Raw genomic sequence first — 16,838 nt, 5'->3', positions numbered from 1 at the left:
ATGTAAGCTGGACACATTCCCTATTTATTTTTTCTTTATGTCCTGTATTTACAGAGTTAATCGTTATTTGATTATGATAAAAACAAATCTTATATTCTAGTGAAGTTCCAAGACTCAAACAGAGAATAGCAGGAAAATCTTTACCAATAGAAAAGTTTGCTGTGTTTAAAGCCAAAAGAGTCATTGAACAGGATTCAATCCTTGTTCTCCCAGCATTGGTAATAACACTATTATATGTATACTTAAATTAAGCAAATCAATTCATCGAACAGGATAGTTCTCTTATTATTGATAATAACACCTGAATAGTTTTACAAAGCAAAAACCAGTCATAGAACAGAATTGTTATCTTGTTTTCCAAGCAATAGTAAACATGAATGCTTGTATTTCAATAAAGACAAATCAGTTATAAGACAGATCAAACCTGTACAGAATTTCTATGTAGAAAAACAATCAATTTTTTGTTTTATGAATTAGAGTGAAGGTAAACCGTATTTATTTCCAAAACTACACAATGATTGAACAACAACCTTTATCAAAAAGTCCAGAAAGAAGATTTAAAGGACATTTCCAAACTTGTTAGCTTTATAAATAAAATAACCATTTAAAGATTGATGTAATATACTGGTACACATTTTTATTGGATTCTTGCAGGTGGAATGTTTTAGACATCAAAGGTAAAATTTGAATAGACTTAATTACCTCCTCTAGGTACAAATTAAATTTTGTTTGTAGGAGCTGATATATGTTTGGAATGGTTTTTCTATACTGGGAAAGAAAGAAGAACTTCTAAATCCTGTGTTGGAGAAAGTAGAGAAAACATTAAATGACATTGTGAACTCAAAAGGTATGTTGTCTTCTATGAATTATAACTTTGTACCAGTTGATGTTGTCGTATATATATCCAGCTGATTTGTCTACAGTTTATCAACTATATCCAATTAAAATTTTGGTGAAAATACAGTTCAAATTTTTAGATGGGAAACTTTGGAGATTGTTTGTTATGGAAAACATAAAAGTAAAACTAATACATGCCCCTATCCACTTTCAATTTATATGCTTAACTTAAAAACTTCAAGTGTCTCTGGGTTTTTTTTATAACCCTTTTTTCAATTCAGCTCTCAGATTATAACTAAGCAACTGCATCCTTGCTGAACTGGTCCATAATACATCAACATGTTGAATCAAGTATACTTTAGGCAGAATTTTTTAATGTACCTTGTACCATGTATGACAATACATGGGTGCCACACGAGGAGCACGATCTGCTTACTCTTCCAAACTAATCATGATCACCCATGGTTTTAGTTGAGGTTCATGTTACTCAGTCTTTAGTTTTTATGTTGTGTTTTGTATACAGTTGTTCATCTTTTAATTGTTTCTTGCCATGGTGTTGTCAGTTTATCATTGACTAATGAGTTAAGATATCCCTATGGTATCTCCTGACTCTCATTTTGAAAAATTGCATAAAATAGGGCTTGTAAATGCACTAATGTAGAAAATAATCAGACCTGCCAACAATCTGGATTTCTGGGGGATATTCCCATGAGAGGGTTTGACTTAATTTTGTAAATCTTTATTTCATAAACTGAGGAACCTCAAAACAAACATTCAAATGAGATAAAAAGGTATATTAGCACATGTATACACATTCAAACACTATAGTAGTACATGTACATTAAAAACTCTTTTAACAATATAAGAGGAGCAGTAGGTCCCCATTTGCTTAAAATTCCTCGTGGAGATTTTGAAAAGTTGGAAGGTATTAAATAGAGCAATGGGCAATTAACAAGTGCTTTTCATGTACAATCATTATTAAATGTTCTTTCCTGTACCTATTGTTAGTCCATTTGTCAAGATTAAGAATAGTAGGTTTAAGATCTCAAAAACTAGCTTAACCCCATCACATGTATATGTACCGTGCATGTCCCAAGACAGAAATCCCTCTCTGTGTACTCTATATCATATCTACATGCCTTTTTGTTGATTGGAGAATGTAAGAGATGTAGAAAATAAGGTGTTGATGGCATATTCTTTAAAATAGTTTCTGTTGGATTCATTTGTTTTTGTGAATACCAATTTTAGTGGATTGCTGAAAACTTGTCTTTTCATGGATATTTGATTTCGTTGTTTTGCCAAAGTCTGCACACACACTAAAACCATGAAAATTGGTATCCAACGACAAATAATGAATTCACAGTATCTATAGATCAAATTTTGGTTTTTATACGCCCGTCAAAATTTTTTGACGGGACGTATTATGGTATACACATGTCTGGTGTCCGTCCGTCTGTCTGTCCGACTGTCTGTCCGGCGTAAACATGTCGCACCGTAACTTGAGAACGACTTATCCAAATTTCATGAAACATATAGTTGTTTCTTATGATGGTCAAATGATCTGTATACTTTTTGGTGAAAATTAGATTTAATTTTTTTGATTTACGGCACTTTGTAACTAAAACAGGGGGGTGTTTTTTTCACATGTCGCACTGTATCTCAAAAACGATTCTTGAATATGGCTTAAAACACTTCTTAGTTATATTAATCTTAATATCTGTATACTTTTTGGTGATGATTCAAAATTTAATTTTTGAGTTATTGAGTATTTTGTAAAAAAAGGGGGAGGTTTTTTTTACATGTCGCGCCATATATCAAAATCGATTTATGATTATTGCTACAAACTTTACAAATGTCTTTGTTATATTAATCTTAAGATCTGTATACTTTTTGATGATGATTCAAAATTTTATTTTTGAGTAATTGAGTATTTTGTAAAAAAGGGGGAGGTTTTTTTTTACATGTTGTGCTGTATCATAAGACGTCGGACGTATCATGCGCTCATGGCGCAGCTGTTTATTTTTAAGACTGAAATTTGACCTCCAGAAGTCTTTTGGTGATTTTATATAGTTCATAGCTGTCTGGAGGTGACAAACCGCCAATTAAAAGTCCCTACACTGATATGCAGTGAAGTTTAGCATTTGATAGTTCATTGATAACATTCTGGCGTATCATAAACAAACAACTTGTAACGTCTCATTTCATTGGCCGACAGATTTAAATACAACAGCAATGTAGTCAGTGTGCACGTGAATTGACACAGGTGACCGACAATGGAATTTACTATGTTTACTACGAACATAAAAACAATGATTTGTATAGTTTACAAACCTTTGACCCAAAGATTTAAATAAATGTTTTGCTAACTTCAAATAGTGGGGTCGAAATAGTATACTGATATTCTAAGTTCTTTATGCATGCAGCAACTCAATTATCTTGTACCCGGCATGATGAGAAATAGAAGGATAAAATAAAATACATGTGCCGCTTTTATACGGATGAATAAATGAACCACTTTTAATTTCTTTCATACCTACGATAGGTTATAATCCTTACAATGTCGTAGTCACTTATAAAGTATTTCATAATACTGACCCTGCTTTAAAATAATTAATGATGGGTTGCACTGACAATCCTCCTTTATTATTTTTATGCTAAAAACATACACACAGTAGCTACCATAAAAGGAGGAAGTTGTCCCCCAAAGGTAGAAACAAAATAACTCTTATCGTATCATTTGTGCACCTGAATGAATTCAGTGAAGATTATTTCTTTCGCATGTTTGGAACTAAATAAATATTAATATTTGTGAGAAATGTCGTAGTTTATAAGGAACAACTCCCGTTTGAATTGTTTTTACATTGTCATTTCGGGGCCTTTAATAGCTAACTATGCGGTATGGGCTTTGCTCATTATTGAAAGCCTTACGGTGACCTTTAGTTGTTAATTTTTGTGTCATTGTGGTCTCTTGTGGAGAGTTGTGTCATTGGCAATCATACCACGTCTTCTTTATTACATATAAATGTACTGTTTTCGATTATGAATGGGTGAATATTTATTTTTTTAAATTTATACTGTAACAATAGAGTTGCATAACATTGTTGAACAATCCGCTAAAGTATATGTAGTATGTATTCGTATTTGAAATAAAATACAAAACGAAACGTGTATGATAAACTGATAAAAAAAAAATTATCAAGAAGTTAAGGATGACTAAATGTATGTACAAGATGAAACTCATCTTTTTATAAATACATTTAAATGATTTAATGAATACCGACATTGTTTGTTTCTATTTACATAGATATAGGAAGATGTGGCGTGAGTGCCAATAAGACAACTATCCATCCAAATAACAATTTATAAAAGTAATTCATTATGGGTCAATGTACGGCCTTCAATACGGAGTCTTGGCTCACACTGAACAACAAGCTATAAGAGGCCCAAAATTACTAGTGTAAAACCATTCAAACGGGAAAACTAACGGTTAAATATTTACAATATATAATTTACGTTCGTTTTTCAACCGAGAATAGCAAAACCTCATGAATTATATCGTTTGTATTTATAAACTTCATTTAATTATCCGCTGTGCCATGATTGGCCATCTCCATTTTTTCTTAACAAAGCGTGTTACATGTTATGAATTTACTTACAATTTCGGAATTATTTTTTTTTCTTCAAGTTAATGGAATCAGAAAAAAATATCACTATATCTATGAAGAATACCTAAAACTTGGCAAACCATATGAAAAGTGTTTGTAGTAAAGTATACAGTTTCATTTTTCAAGTACAACGTTAATTCATCGAGTCCATTGAGTAAAATAGAAGGCAGGATAAGCAACTTGGGTGTGTCAATGAAAAAAAATATGTGAATTGAGTTTTTTTTTTATCCTACATTAAACTTTTGATGTCGTCCCTTGATTTAGAGGAGATATTTAAATTGAATATTTTAACTGTTAAGATTTTAAAGTTTAAACTTTACTACCAATTAATTGCAGAAAATTAAAACACAAATGAATTTCACATGCACATTAAGCAAGAATTGTGATTAGAATCATGTATGTGAATACGACGATAGAAGCTCTAGACGATCTTGACCAGCTACGTGAATATTAATCAGTCCATTCAACGTTAAAGTATGTGTGTTCTATTTTTGCAGGTGTGAGGTCAAAGGTTTGAATTGACCAATGAAAACGATCGTTCCTTAGAGAGTTAATCTAATAAAGTTTGTTTGTCTGATTATGTCGCACAACCTATCGCGAAGCTTGGCCGCAGTTGGGTATATTTGTTCAACCAAATTTTGCAATTTTCACAGCTTTCTAAATATTTTACCTTAAAGGGGCACTAGCTTAGAGTTATTTTAAAAATCTTAAGTAAGATTTTTTTTGTTCAATCAATAATGAAAGTGAAATAGTGAAATAATAATTCGCTTTTAGCAGCCAAAATGGTTCAATTTTGTCAAATTAAGCAAAGAAACATTGATAATTACTCATTCACTTGCAAGTGAATTAGTCGACCTCATTAAATCTGTATTCATGTGAACTTCAATTTAACCCCTAGCTAGAGATTGACAACGCATGTATTATATGTGTACAGGTTATTTAAAGAAAAGGAATGTCAACAATGAAAGTGAAACTACGGTAAATCATTTGATTACTAATACGGTGCACATAAAATCATTCTTAAACGGTTAAAAACAAAGATAAACATAAATTTTTAATCTATAAGATTAAATCAAACAGACCTATAAAAATCCAATTGCATGTGTCTTTTTTATCTATTCATGTCGTTATTTATGTTCACATCGCTTATATGGTCATCTGAGGTCAAATCAATAGTTTTAAAATTAGATGGCGTCAAATCAGTGACCATGAATTTGACAGCTAGTGCCCCTTTAAGTTTAACTTCATAGAAACTAGGTATATCCTGAATTGTACAGGTGTAACCTTTCTGCATGCCAATTTTCAACATACGTTCAAAATCATATAAGAAAGAAGAGAGCTCCCGAAAGGAGGTACCACTAAAAATAACCCCTGGTTTTCTGGAAAATGTTAAATTAGTATACCATGGAGGCATTGGAGGGCATTTATCCTCAATTTTAAATGCAAACTCCTAGACAGGTAAAATTTGGCTCAAAATGGATTTAATATATTTCTCTTTCAACAAAAGTTTCATTCCTGCAAATTTGTTGATTAGTTTAGGTGAACAATGACATCAAATGCACTATTTTTGTCCGAGTAGGCCTACTTTCACATACTCTCTAAATTTCTAAATTTGAGGAAGTAATTGGTGGTATGACACCTGAATGGTGTATACCCTGCTGTTAAGATGATGATTATTTCAAATCTAACTCTGAACTTATGAAAATATGACATGATTTCTTACACTTCATCATTTATTTTGCCTTTAACCTTTTGATATGAGTGCATTGAAGAGTATTTTTGAAGATGAAACACATGTTTGGCATACAAAGGTATGAGCCTGGTACCTTTGAGATTTTTTTTGTACAAAATACATATATATTAGGAAGTCGGTTAATTTGATAAGTTGCAGTAGTAACAAACACTTAGAAAAACAAGGATGTTGTGTGTAGATATTACGTATTTGAGGAAAACTTCTTGAACAAGGACTTAGTCTACTCGGATCGTAAGTAGATGATAAATATGTTAAAGTTATATCATCAGTTCCTGGTACGTGTGAAATTTTATATGATAAATATAGCTTCTTCACACTCTGATCACAGTATTTATCCACTCCAGATAAAATTTTCAAACTTTTTTTATTTCTTTCATAAATGTTAAAACATAAATTCTCAAGAGAAGATAAATATTGAAGTCAATGAGGGAATGTTCTCAAATGACTCAATGGAGCATGTTTAGTGCAATGCTTTGATCTAAATGGTGGGAAAAAATTTGAGACAAACATTTATATTTTGTTTACCATAAGTCTTGGACCATTCATCCTTTGTGGAGGAGGTAACAGTTAATTTTTAGCTCAATCATCATTCGGGAATCTAGTTTGAAAAATGTGTCCGGCCAACCAACCAAGATGGCCGCCATGGCTAAAAATAGAACATAGGGGTTAAGTGTAGATTTTGGCTTATAACTCTGAAACCAAAGCATTTAGAGCAAATTTAACATGGGGGTTTATTTGTTTATCAAGTCAAGATCTATCTTCCCTGAAATTTTCAGATGAATCCGACAACCTGTCATTTTAAATAATTCCTTGATATGAAAAAACGTTACCTAATGATAGCGTTTCTTTGTTTACATTGCATATGACGTCATAACTTTAATAACATCACAACTTAAATTCCTAACAAACGTTACGGTATTTCCATTTTGAAATTAAGATACCTGTAGAGTGGGGGTCTCTTATTCGCCGGGGAGTGGGGACACAATTTCCCCGTTTTATGATTTTTGGGTGTAAAAACTTCAAAGGATGGCTGAAATGGAAGAAATATGCCGATAAATTATGATTTTATAAAAAATATGATTATTTTTTAAAGTTACACAAAATTATGGCACTAACTGAAAAAGAGCCGAAAAATGGACAACTATTTTCGGTCAATTTCCTGAATGAAAAACAGGATTTTCAAAGAATTTTTTCTAAGTAATTTTTTGACTGATTGGCCTAAATTTACGTTTTTTACATTAATGGCTGCTGTTCATCTAAAATGAAATTTATTTGATAAATATTATATAAAGCAGAAGTTATTGCGTTTTAAATAGATGTGTAAAAACGACGAATATGTGTCCCTCATTGACAAAACATCAGGAACTTTCAAACACCCTTTAATCTAACTTTACAGATGATTATTTTCAAACCAACATGTATGTATTCAAGCTTAGGAATGTTTTGCATTTGAAGTTATCTTCATATAGAAATATCAGTATACTTCAAAAACATATAGACCTGCACATAAACTGTAGAAAACATGGAAAGATATGGCAAAAATGAGCACCCCACTCTATGTTTGAATTAAAAAAAAAAATCATAGACTTCGTCCCCTTTCACAGCTAATATAAAAAAGAAGATGTGGTATGATTGCCAATGAGACAACTATCCACAAAAGACCAAAATGACACAAACATTAACAACTATAGATCACCGTATGGCCTTCAACAATGAGCAAAGCCCATACCGCATAGTCAGCTATAAAAGGCCCCGATAAGACAATGTAAAACAATTCAAACGAGAAAACTTATGGCCTTATTTATGTAAAAAAATGAATGAAAACAAATATGTAACACATAAACAAACGACAACCACTGAATAACAGGCTCCTGACTTGGGACAGGCACATACATAAATAATGTGGCGGGGTTAAACATGTGAGCGGGATCCCAACCCTCCCCTAACCTGGGACAGTGGTATAACAGTACAACATAAGAACGAACTAAAAAAATCAGTTGAAAAGGCTTAACACATCAGATGGACAAAAAATACAAGTGGAAGTGGCTGGGTAATGCCTGCCTCATATTAGATACAGATAAACTGTAAACAACAATAATGTTCAACAAAGTGAGATCTAAATATAAGTCCCCTAAAGGAGTTATTACTCTTTATAATCAATTTTAAATAATTATCATAATTTTCGGTAAAATTTTGTAAATTTTTACCAAATATTTTGGGTGGTAGCTTAAGGGCCAAGTTTATTATAGACAGAGAAAATTGTAACTAGCAAGAATGTTCAGTAAGATCTAAAAACACATCACCATCATCAAAACACAATTTTGTCATGAATCATCTGTGTCCTTAGTTAAATATGCACATAAACTAAGGTGTGTGACACAGGCTCTTTGGAGCCTCTAGTTTGTTGTTGGGGCAAACTATTTTCCCCAATTACACACAGAACAATAATTTAGACAAAAATGAACTAATTATTTTTCAATGACCTATACTAATGAAACACAATGTTTAATGATTTCCCCCCTAATTTTCAAGAAAAAAAACCACATTTTTTGGCATTGTTCTGAAACAATATTTTAATGATTTCTATGAGTTTATGTTTTAAATCTGATCATAATGCATGGTTAGTCTGATTGTTGAATGATAGGCAGTGATTTCTTCCCTGTTCCTTGCATATTTAATAGGTTTAATATTAAATGGGATAAGTTAGTGATTTCACTGATAAAACTGATTTTATAATAAAATATTTCCAGGAAATATATAAATGAGAAAACTGATTTCATATTACCTGGTAATTATTTCCACGAAATATATAAATATCAAATCAGTTTGCTACTTCAGATTTGTGACCTAATAAGATTAGATTGTTATTTTTGATTAGATTAATTACCTCTAAAGTTTACTTCCCCATTTTGAATTGAACATGACATAGTCTATCAAGAATTCACCTACTTTTGAAGTTGTACGCTAATGATTTCAATACGTGTAGTTAGACATAAAAATAGTTAATACAAAAATACATATAAATTATAAAGAAGGCATGTTTCTTATAGTACTGTGGATTCATTATCTTATTTGCTGATATCAATTTTTCTTGGTTTTCATGGGAATGTCTGGTGAACCACAAATTTAAATTTTCAACAAATTGAATTTTTCCTATTTGGTTGTAAGCAGACTTAAGCATAACAATGAAATCAAATATCCATGAAAAGGCAAGTTTTCCTCAGTCCTAGAAAAATTGATACCCTAGATCACTAAACTAAAGGAATCCACACATTAACTAAAATAAAACTGTTTAACACAAAGTATGTTAGTGAAAACTGTCAAAGTAATTATAAGATCCAAATGTTTCTCCAATATTCATGTTGCAATAGTACTGATCGTGTGTGATCTTCTTGGAAACACAGTAGCTTGTTTATTTTGTTTTTCACATCTGAACATTTTCACTAGAGCTTTTTGTATCTGCTTGTTTAACACTGCATAGATTATAGGATGACAAACAAGATGTATCCAAGCAACATAAACTGTAATTACAGGTATTTTTGGATCAAATTTTTGTCCCGAAGGGTCCATCACTTCAACGAGAAAAAATGGAACATATAGTAGAATGAAGGCTGTCAGGATTGTTATGATTGTGACGGGCATTTTGGTCGGTGGTGTGACCTGAGATTTTGATGGTCTTACCGTCGACACTCTTCTTGGTCTTACTTTCCTCCTTGTTGAAACAACTTTCCATATAATTGCAATATAGCAGTACACTAAAGGCGGTACCGAGATACTGATAGAAAAAATGTTGAAAAATTTGGTGAAACTGTCTTGTGCTAGAAATGGATGACAGATGAATCTTGTAGGATCGTAGAGTAATTTTCCCCAAACTTCGGTGCACGGAAGTAGTGCCAAGATGAAATAGATAAACCAGGAGCCTGCTAGCATTGCAATGACTTTTTGATTTGAAGTATAAATTTTCCTGTATAGGTCCAAGTGTACTATGAGAAAGTACCGATTCAATGATATCTGTATGATAGCAATAATTTCCGTTCCGAGTAACGCATAAGTAATATAACCAGTGAATCTACACACTATAGTTGTGTGCAGCATGGCTGAATCTACCGTGAATGATTGATATGCAATATAAGTTAAAGAAAATCCACTCGACAAACAGTTGATTACAGCAAGATTAATAATGAAAATTATGTAAATGTCTCTGTAGAGGCGAAACCGAAAAATAGCGATTAATGTCACAATATTGGCAAAAAATCCCAAAATTGAAAAGCTGGTGCCTAATATATTATGTATCAGACGTATGTCCTCAGGAACTGTTAAATTATTTTCCATTTCGTTCTGTTATATCTGTTTCAATGCTTATCTAAAGACAACATCCAATTTTTCGGCATTTGGGTATGTCACTCAGTTCAGTTTTGAAACTTTCAATACATTGAAAAAAATATTCCTAAAAATAATCCTTGATAATGTTTTTAATTAGATTTTAAGCTATTATATTCTGAATACTTTTCTGTTTTAAATCTGATTGTGCTATTATATAAATCTCTATTCCTGCAAGCACTATAGATATATGAGAGCTAATGGACTTTTAACTGATTAATGATTTTAATGATATTTATAATGAGATAATTAATAAAGTGGGCAGGGCTTATGGAGATGAGTATCCAATGACACTTGATGTTTATAAATGATTAGCATCAAGGACATGTTTTGATCTATATCATTTCAAGGAGCTAATTATCTTTCTTAATTATTTTTGCTAAAGATAAAATTGAAACATATTTTCAGTTTCAAATATTCTTTTAATCTGTAGCAATTTTTTTTTATGAATTAATGCAGATGAAGAAAGGAGAAGAGATAGTCTGAAGTACATCTGATGAAAGTTTTTTTTAAATTTTCAAAAGCTGAAGTGTCTATTTCATTCGATTCAATTACTTTATGTTCAAAATTTGAACTGATTCGGTATTGAAAGCTAGACCCTCAAATTTAAACTTCAACATGAAAAATCTATCAAATATGACATATCTTACATTTTTATCAGAATCAGCATTTAAATGGAGGTTATTTAGTTCTGTACCTTCAGAGACATGGTTCATTGACTTTAAATGTTTTCATGTTCAGGTGTTGCCATTTTAAATTTAACATAAGCATTATTCTATCAAAATTAGATAAAGGCTAAACATTTCTCTGTGTCAACATTTAATTTTATGTTGCTTAGCAATGAAGCATATGTATTTATTTTAACTTCCTGATAACTTTTAGAGAATTAAAAAAAAAAAAATCAGGTTAATAGCTATGTCCTTTATTTTCACTTAACAGTACCTAAAAGGAAGCATTATTTATAAATAAATCAATTATCTTTTGTTCAGTAAATATTTTTCTTAAACTATGATAAATGTGCATGTTAGACTGACATTATAAAAGACTGTTGAATTTTTAATAGTCTATAGCTTTACAAATATTATGAGGAAATTATGTTTACTAAAGTTTAATTTTATACCCCATTTGAATTTAATATTGATATAGTGTGTTTGAAGGGCATTTTATGCTGTATTATTTTAATGCATCATCGTCAACATCCTATTTTTAAGTACAGGTGACGTGACATAAAATAATAGGTTAAATTGGTACTTGTGTTATAAGCTATGGTAAATCAATGATTCACATTATTTTTCCCATTTCTTTCCCATTTTGTTTCCAAATATTCAACCTGTCTTATCATTGTTTTACAAAAACTGTAGGTGCTCTTCAATTAAATCAGTGGTGAATCCAAACCTTTTGTAAAAGTGTAAAAGGGGGAGGGTTGCTCCATTCATTCTTCAGTGATTCCTTGAATATTCAACCAGATTTCCCCCACACAGATGGAAGGGGGCCCAGGCACTCGGCACCCTAGACTCCCTTAATCTGCATCTGAAAATTAATTTTACAAGAATACTAGGCTTATAGACATATTCTATTTTATGTTGACTTTTGGTTCAAGAAATAATCACTGTGGTACCACTGCTAATGGATGTCCCCCCTAAGGAAATTACAAGTCTAGTAGTCTGCACTTTGGTGTTATATGAAATAATAAGGTTTATATACCCCCGGAAAACATTACCGTAGCTGTATTAGTGAGTGTATTTGGCAAAACTTATCAGATGTTTTTGTCCCCTGCAATGCTCTTCAGCTTTATTCTGCTGGTATCTTGGTAGTTTTTTTTTCTCCTGGTAAACTTAGCAATTGTGGCATGGAATGTGTGTCTTCATTTTATTGTCCATAGCCCAATCAGTTTTTTGTAAGACAAAACAATAGTGCTTTGAATCTTGTTGATACTAAATTTTATTTCTAAAGCAGTGAAAAGTAAAAATAACAAAACTACCGAACTCCAAGGAAAATTCTAAATGGAAACCAATGAATTACAACTTTCATATTCCTGACTTGCTACAGGTATTTTCTCATGAAAACATGCCATTGTCATGTCATAGCTAACATGATTTTATGGCTATCTAAACATCTCACTTGTATGACAGTGGCATAAAATAACATTCTTAATTTTTTGAGAAAACATTACAAAGTTGGAAAACTTGTGTCTAATCCATTTGTCCTTCTTGAACAATAAAATATGTTTCAACTATAAAATTCCATTATATTGTGTGAACAAAACATACAGACATAATAGGTAAAACGATTGAATAAGTTCTCTCAAAGATGTCTCAATATAGCTCAATATATTATAAAAATCCAAATTTTACAATTTATATATATATAAATGACTACTTGTACTACATGTACTAAGAAAATAAAACCTTTGATTTTTTAATTTTTTTTATGATTTTCTTTTTTTACAGATGACAGAATATATTATGCTGATGACTATTGTTTAGCCTTATTGTTGAAGGGAGTATGTTTGAAACACAAAGGAAGTCATTTTCAAGCAGAGCAGTGTTTTACAGAAATCCTTACATAGTGAGTAAATATCTCTTCTGGAAAATTTATTAAAAACCCTTTTGCTTGCTTATATTCTAGGAGTTTTTATTTTTGTTTCATTACCAGAAATGTTGTACCAAATTCTTTACAATTGTTCATTTGGTATTTCTTTCCAAAACTATGAGCATTTAGGAATATAGACAAAGGCTGGTCCTCTTTGATTCAGAATAGTGTAAAGTGTGATTTATGGATAAATGGAGATTTTGGGCGTAAATCAATTAGACAGCATTCCGATACACATCTTTGTTAATCAAGGGTTGCAATGAGGCCTGCACCTCTTCATCCATGACATTTAAGTCAGAATTTCAGATCCTTGAGGTAAGGATTTCCATTGATCACAGTTGTAACTGGCTGCATCCATTGAAAAAAGTGTGAATAAACAATTGCCAGGAGTCTTTATTTCCAAGAAATTGTATGATATTTAGTGGCATTTTTAAAGTTCTTGGTCAACTTCTTGAAGTTTCAAGGTACGTTCTTCATGAAAATGTTTGAATGTCAATGTATATATATGCAGTTTAACAATGAACTGTCGTTTTTACAGCTCCAAACAAAATATGAAACAAATGCTGCCAATTATCATTTATGCTTTAGTCAGAGCAGACACAACTTCTTTTTATAAGTCACAATATACATAATTTCTGTATAAATGTGTCATGGGTGAAGAGGAGGGAGTTTGATCGTTATATTTGTTGCTTGCAAAGATTATCACAATAATTCAGAGAATTAAGTTAGAGAAAAGTATGTGGTTTTGAACAATAGTCAAGAATGTTAACAGTATGGAGTCTACAAACTTTAGATAAATTCAACATAGACTACTAAAATTCTACCATCAAACGATTCAAACCTCATTCATGATTCTTAAGGGGCAAAGTACACATAAGTTATAAAGCAAATATAAACACTGACTTGGATATGACTTATGTTTGGATTAGAGTTTTTCTTTTCAAAGAAATAATTTGTTTACATGCTTAATAAAATTGAGAAAGGAAATGGGGAATGTGTCAAAGCTACAACAACCCGACCATTAAGCAGACAACAGCCGAAGGCCACCAATAGGTCTTTAATCTTTGTTTTCAAATTAAACTAGCTACTGTGGATTCATTTATTTTCGTGGGTACCAACTTTCGTGGATTAAGAAAAACTTGCATATTCGTGGATATTTAATTTCGTGGTTTTGCTGAAGTCTGCATACAAACCTTTAGAAAAATTATCATTCGTTGAATATTTTATTTCGTGGTTTGACTGTGCCCACAAAATCCATGAAAATTGGTATCCAACGAATAATAATGAATCCACAGTATATGTTGTTTCTTATAGTTTGAACCTAAGGTGCATGAAATCAGGATTGGTGCAATGGCAACTAGTAATTACTGGCTCACACACATGTTACTTAGTTATGTATTATGTATTATATAAGTTAAAAAAACTTTGTGACATTTTTATTTATTGTACTTTTTACAGTGAAAAGAAGATAAAACAAGATACGTTCCTATTACCATATGCTACAGTAGAATTAGCCATGTTGTTTCTGTTAGAGGAAAGACTAGATGATGTTAAAAAATTCCTAGACAGAGCCAAGTATGTTTTTATATTTATTGTTAAGTTAAATGTATCTCCATCTAGAAGTTAATTTATGCCTCTTATAAACCTTCTGACACAAAAAAAATTATTACTTTGTTTTCTCCCCTCTTCAGAGGTAGTGGGCTCAAATTTAAGTATGCAGTTTCAACAGTGTTGACAGCAGTGGCTGTGTCAACAATTTTTTCAAAATTTAAGATAATATCAGTTTAAGTGGAACCCCCAATGATAAGGCAATGGCATGCATGCATAATTTGGTATGCATTGAGTATTAAAATTTGCACATTGCTATTATTTAAATTATATGGCCCTATCCTCTCAGTCATGGTCTTTAGTTAAATTTTATATATAGTTTAGATTTTCAAGTTTGTATTTATTTAAGGTGGCAGTATTTTACATTTGCTCAAATCTTGGAAATGGAAATGGAAATGACAATTTGCTCTTCAATTAGCATACATTGTCATGAAAATACTCATAAATCAAAAAATAAGGATTTATATTTTGTTCACTTTTCAGAATTATGTTGAATTTTAATCTTTTCAAAATGATAGTATATTTTCAAGCCTGATTTAAGTAATATGACACAAAGGAAAATATAAATGTAAGATCATAAAAAGAACTAAGGTTGTAATTTTTACCAATTTTTCTTTGAATTTCAGAAAAAACTACAAAAGCTATTTGTTGGAATCCCGACTCCATTTTAGAATCCATGCTATACGTCTACAAGTGAACTCCATGCAGAGTAGCGATAGCAGCAGTAACAATTCTAGTCAGGTATTAGAATCACCAACTGATGATATACCTTCACCATCGTTAGAACATACAGAATCCATAGAATCAACCAATCTATGATCGTTTTATAGCTTTAATTTGTTTTTGAATTCAACACTGTGTTCAAATTTCTGTGATAAATATCATGACATTATATTATATCTTTGCTCACTTTATTGTTACTTAAATTGTGTTTTTTATTTTTTAGATTTAAGATTTTTGTGTATTTTCTTTTATATTTATACTGTTGGTCTAGTATTTATATTTGTTTTATAAATTTTCCCCAGTCAATTTTTTTTTGGTCACCCCTATTTTAGTCAGCAGGGTAACATGATGTGTAGCATATAACAATATTGTTCAACTTTGACTTTGTAAATGTATTTCCCTTACACCTGATATTGCTTTTTCGCTGATCATTCACTTCTTCGCAATAATTAAATAAATCTACCAATTAAAACTGCTTTATGAGATAAAGGATCTGCATTCCCATCATAAATATCTACAGTTTTGACTTAAAAATGTGATAGTGCAAATAGGGCATGATGCATATGGACATATTCTAGTTCTTTCATAAGTTCCAAACCTGTATCCCATGGTTTTGTTGAAATTATAAAGCTCATTTTCTTTTATAAACTCAGGGAATACTTATCATTTTTGTTTGCCATTTATTAAAGATATTTAAAACGCACTTTAAGACATAATGAATTTAAAAAGCACATATGTACATTATAGAATACTAAATATTGCACATTTGCACTTTTAAAAAAAATCCAGTGTGGTCTTTGCTCTTAGATAAGATCTCTTTCAAAGGACAAGCTGTAAATGCACCAGTTGGTTGATAAAATTTTTAAATAAATTCCAAAAAGATCAGCTATGCCTCCTATGAGGTTCTCAGAGGCGGATTTAGGGGGGGCAAGGGGGCCCAGGCCCCCCCTTTTTGGAAAAAAATTTGGTTGCTTATATAGGGAATCACTGAGTGTAACTGGAGCGGGCCCCCTCTTAGGTCAGTCAGTGGGCCCCCACTTATGAAAATTCCTGGATCCGCCACTGGTTCTGGTTATAATTGTACAGTCAATCCTGCAGACATCTGAGAACTTTTGTAGTGTATTCTAGTTATAAAACTTTCTAATGATATTTTATGTTTATCTGTCTCAATTTTGTATATAACCTAATATTTTACAGATATGCATTAGTGAAAAGTAAATGTGCATAATAATTTTATTCCACTATGATTGTCAATCACCCTTACAGTACGATCAAGTAGA

General features: G+C 31.4%; 1 protein-coding gene across 2 annotated transcripts in view; it reads left to right on the top strand.

Moving 5' to 3' along the window:
- The window catches only part of LOC134681177 (tetratricopeptide repeat protein 39B-like), a 37,769-nt gene extending 20,931 nt beyond the window's left edge, over positions 1 to 16,838 (top strand). For both annotated transcript variants that reach the window (XM_063540668.1, XM_063540677.1), the window contains 5 exons: positions 101 to 218; positions 736 to 847; positions 13,086 to 13,203; positions 14,686 to 14,802; positions 15,462 to 16,838. In XM_063540668.1, the coding sequence (XP_063396738.1) occupies positions 101 to 218; positions 736 to 847; positions 13,086 to 13,203; positions 14,686 to 14,802; positions 15,462 to 15,654 (658 nt within the window). In that variant the 3' untranslated portion in view covers positions 15,655 to 16,838. The remainder of the gene's footprint in view (positions 1 to 100; positions 219 to 735; positions 848 to 13,085; positions 13,204 to 14,685; positions 14,803 to 15,461) is intronic.

This window comes from Mytilus trossulus, chromosome 1 (assembly GCF_036588685.1).
Source record: "Mytilus trossulus isolate FHL-02 chromosome 1, PNRI_Mtr1.1.1.hap1, whole genome shotgun sequence".
In the NCBI taxonomy this organism is placed as follows: Eukaryota; Metazoa; Mollusca; class Bivalvia; order Mytilida; family Mytilidae; genus Mytilus; species Mytilus trossulus.
This window is presented reverse-complemented; position numbering and strand designations above follow the sequence as displayed.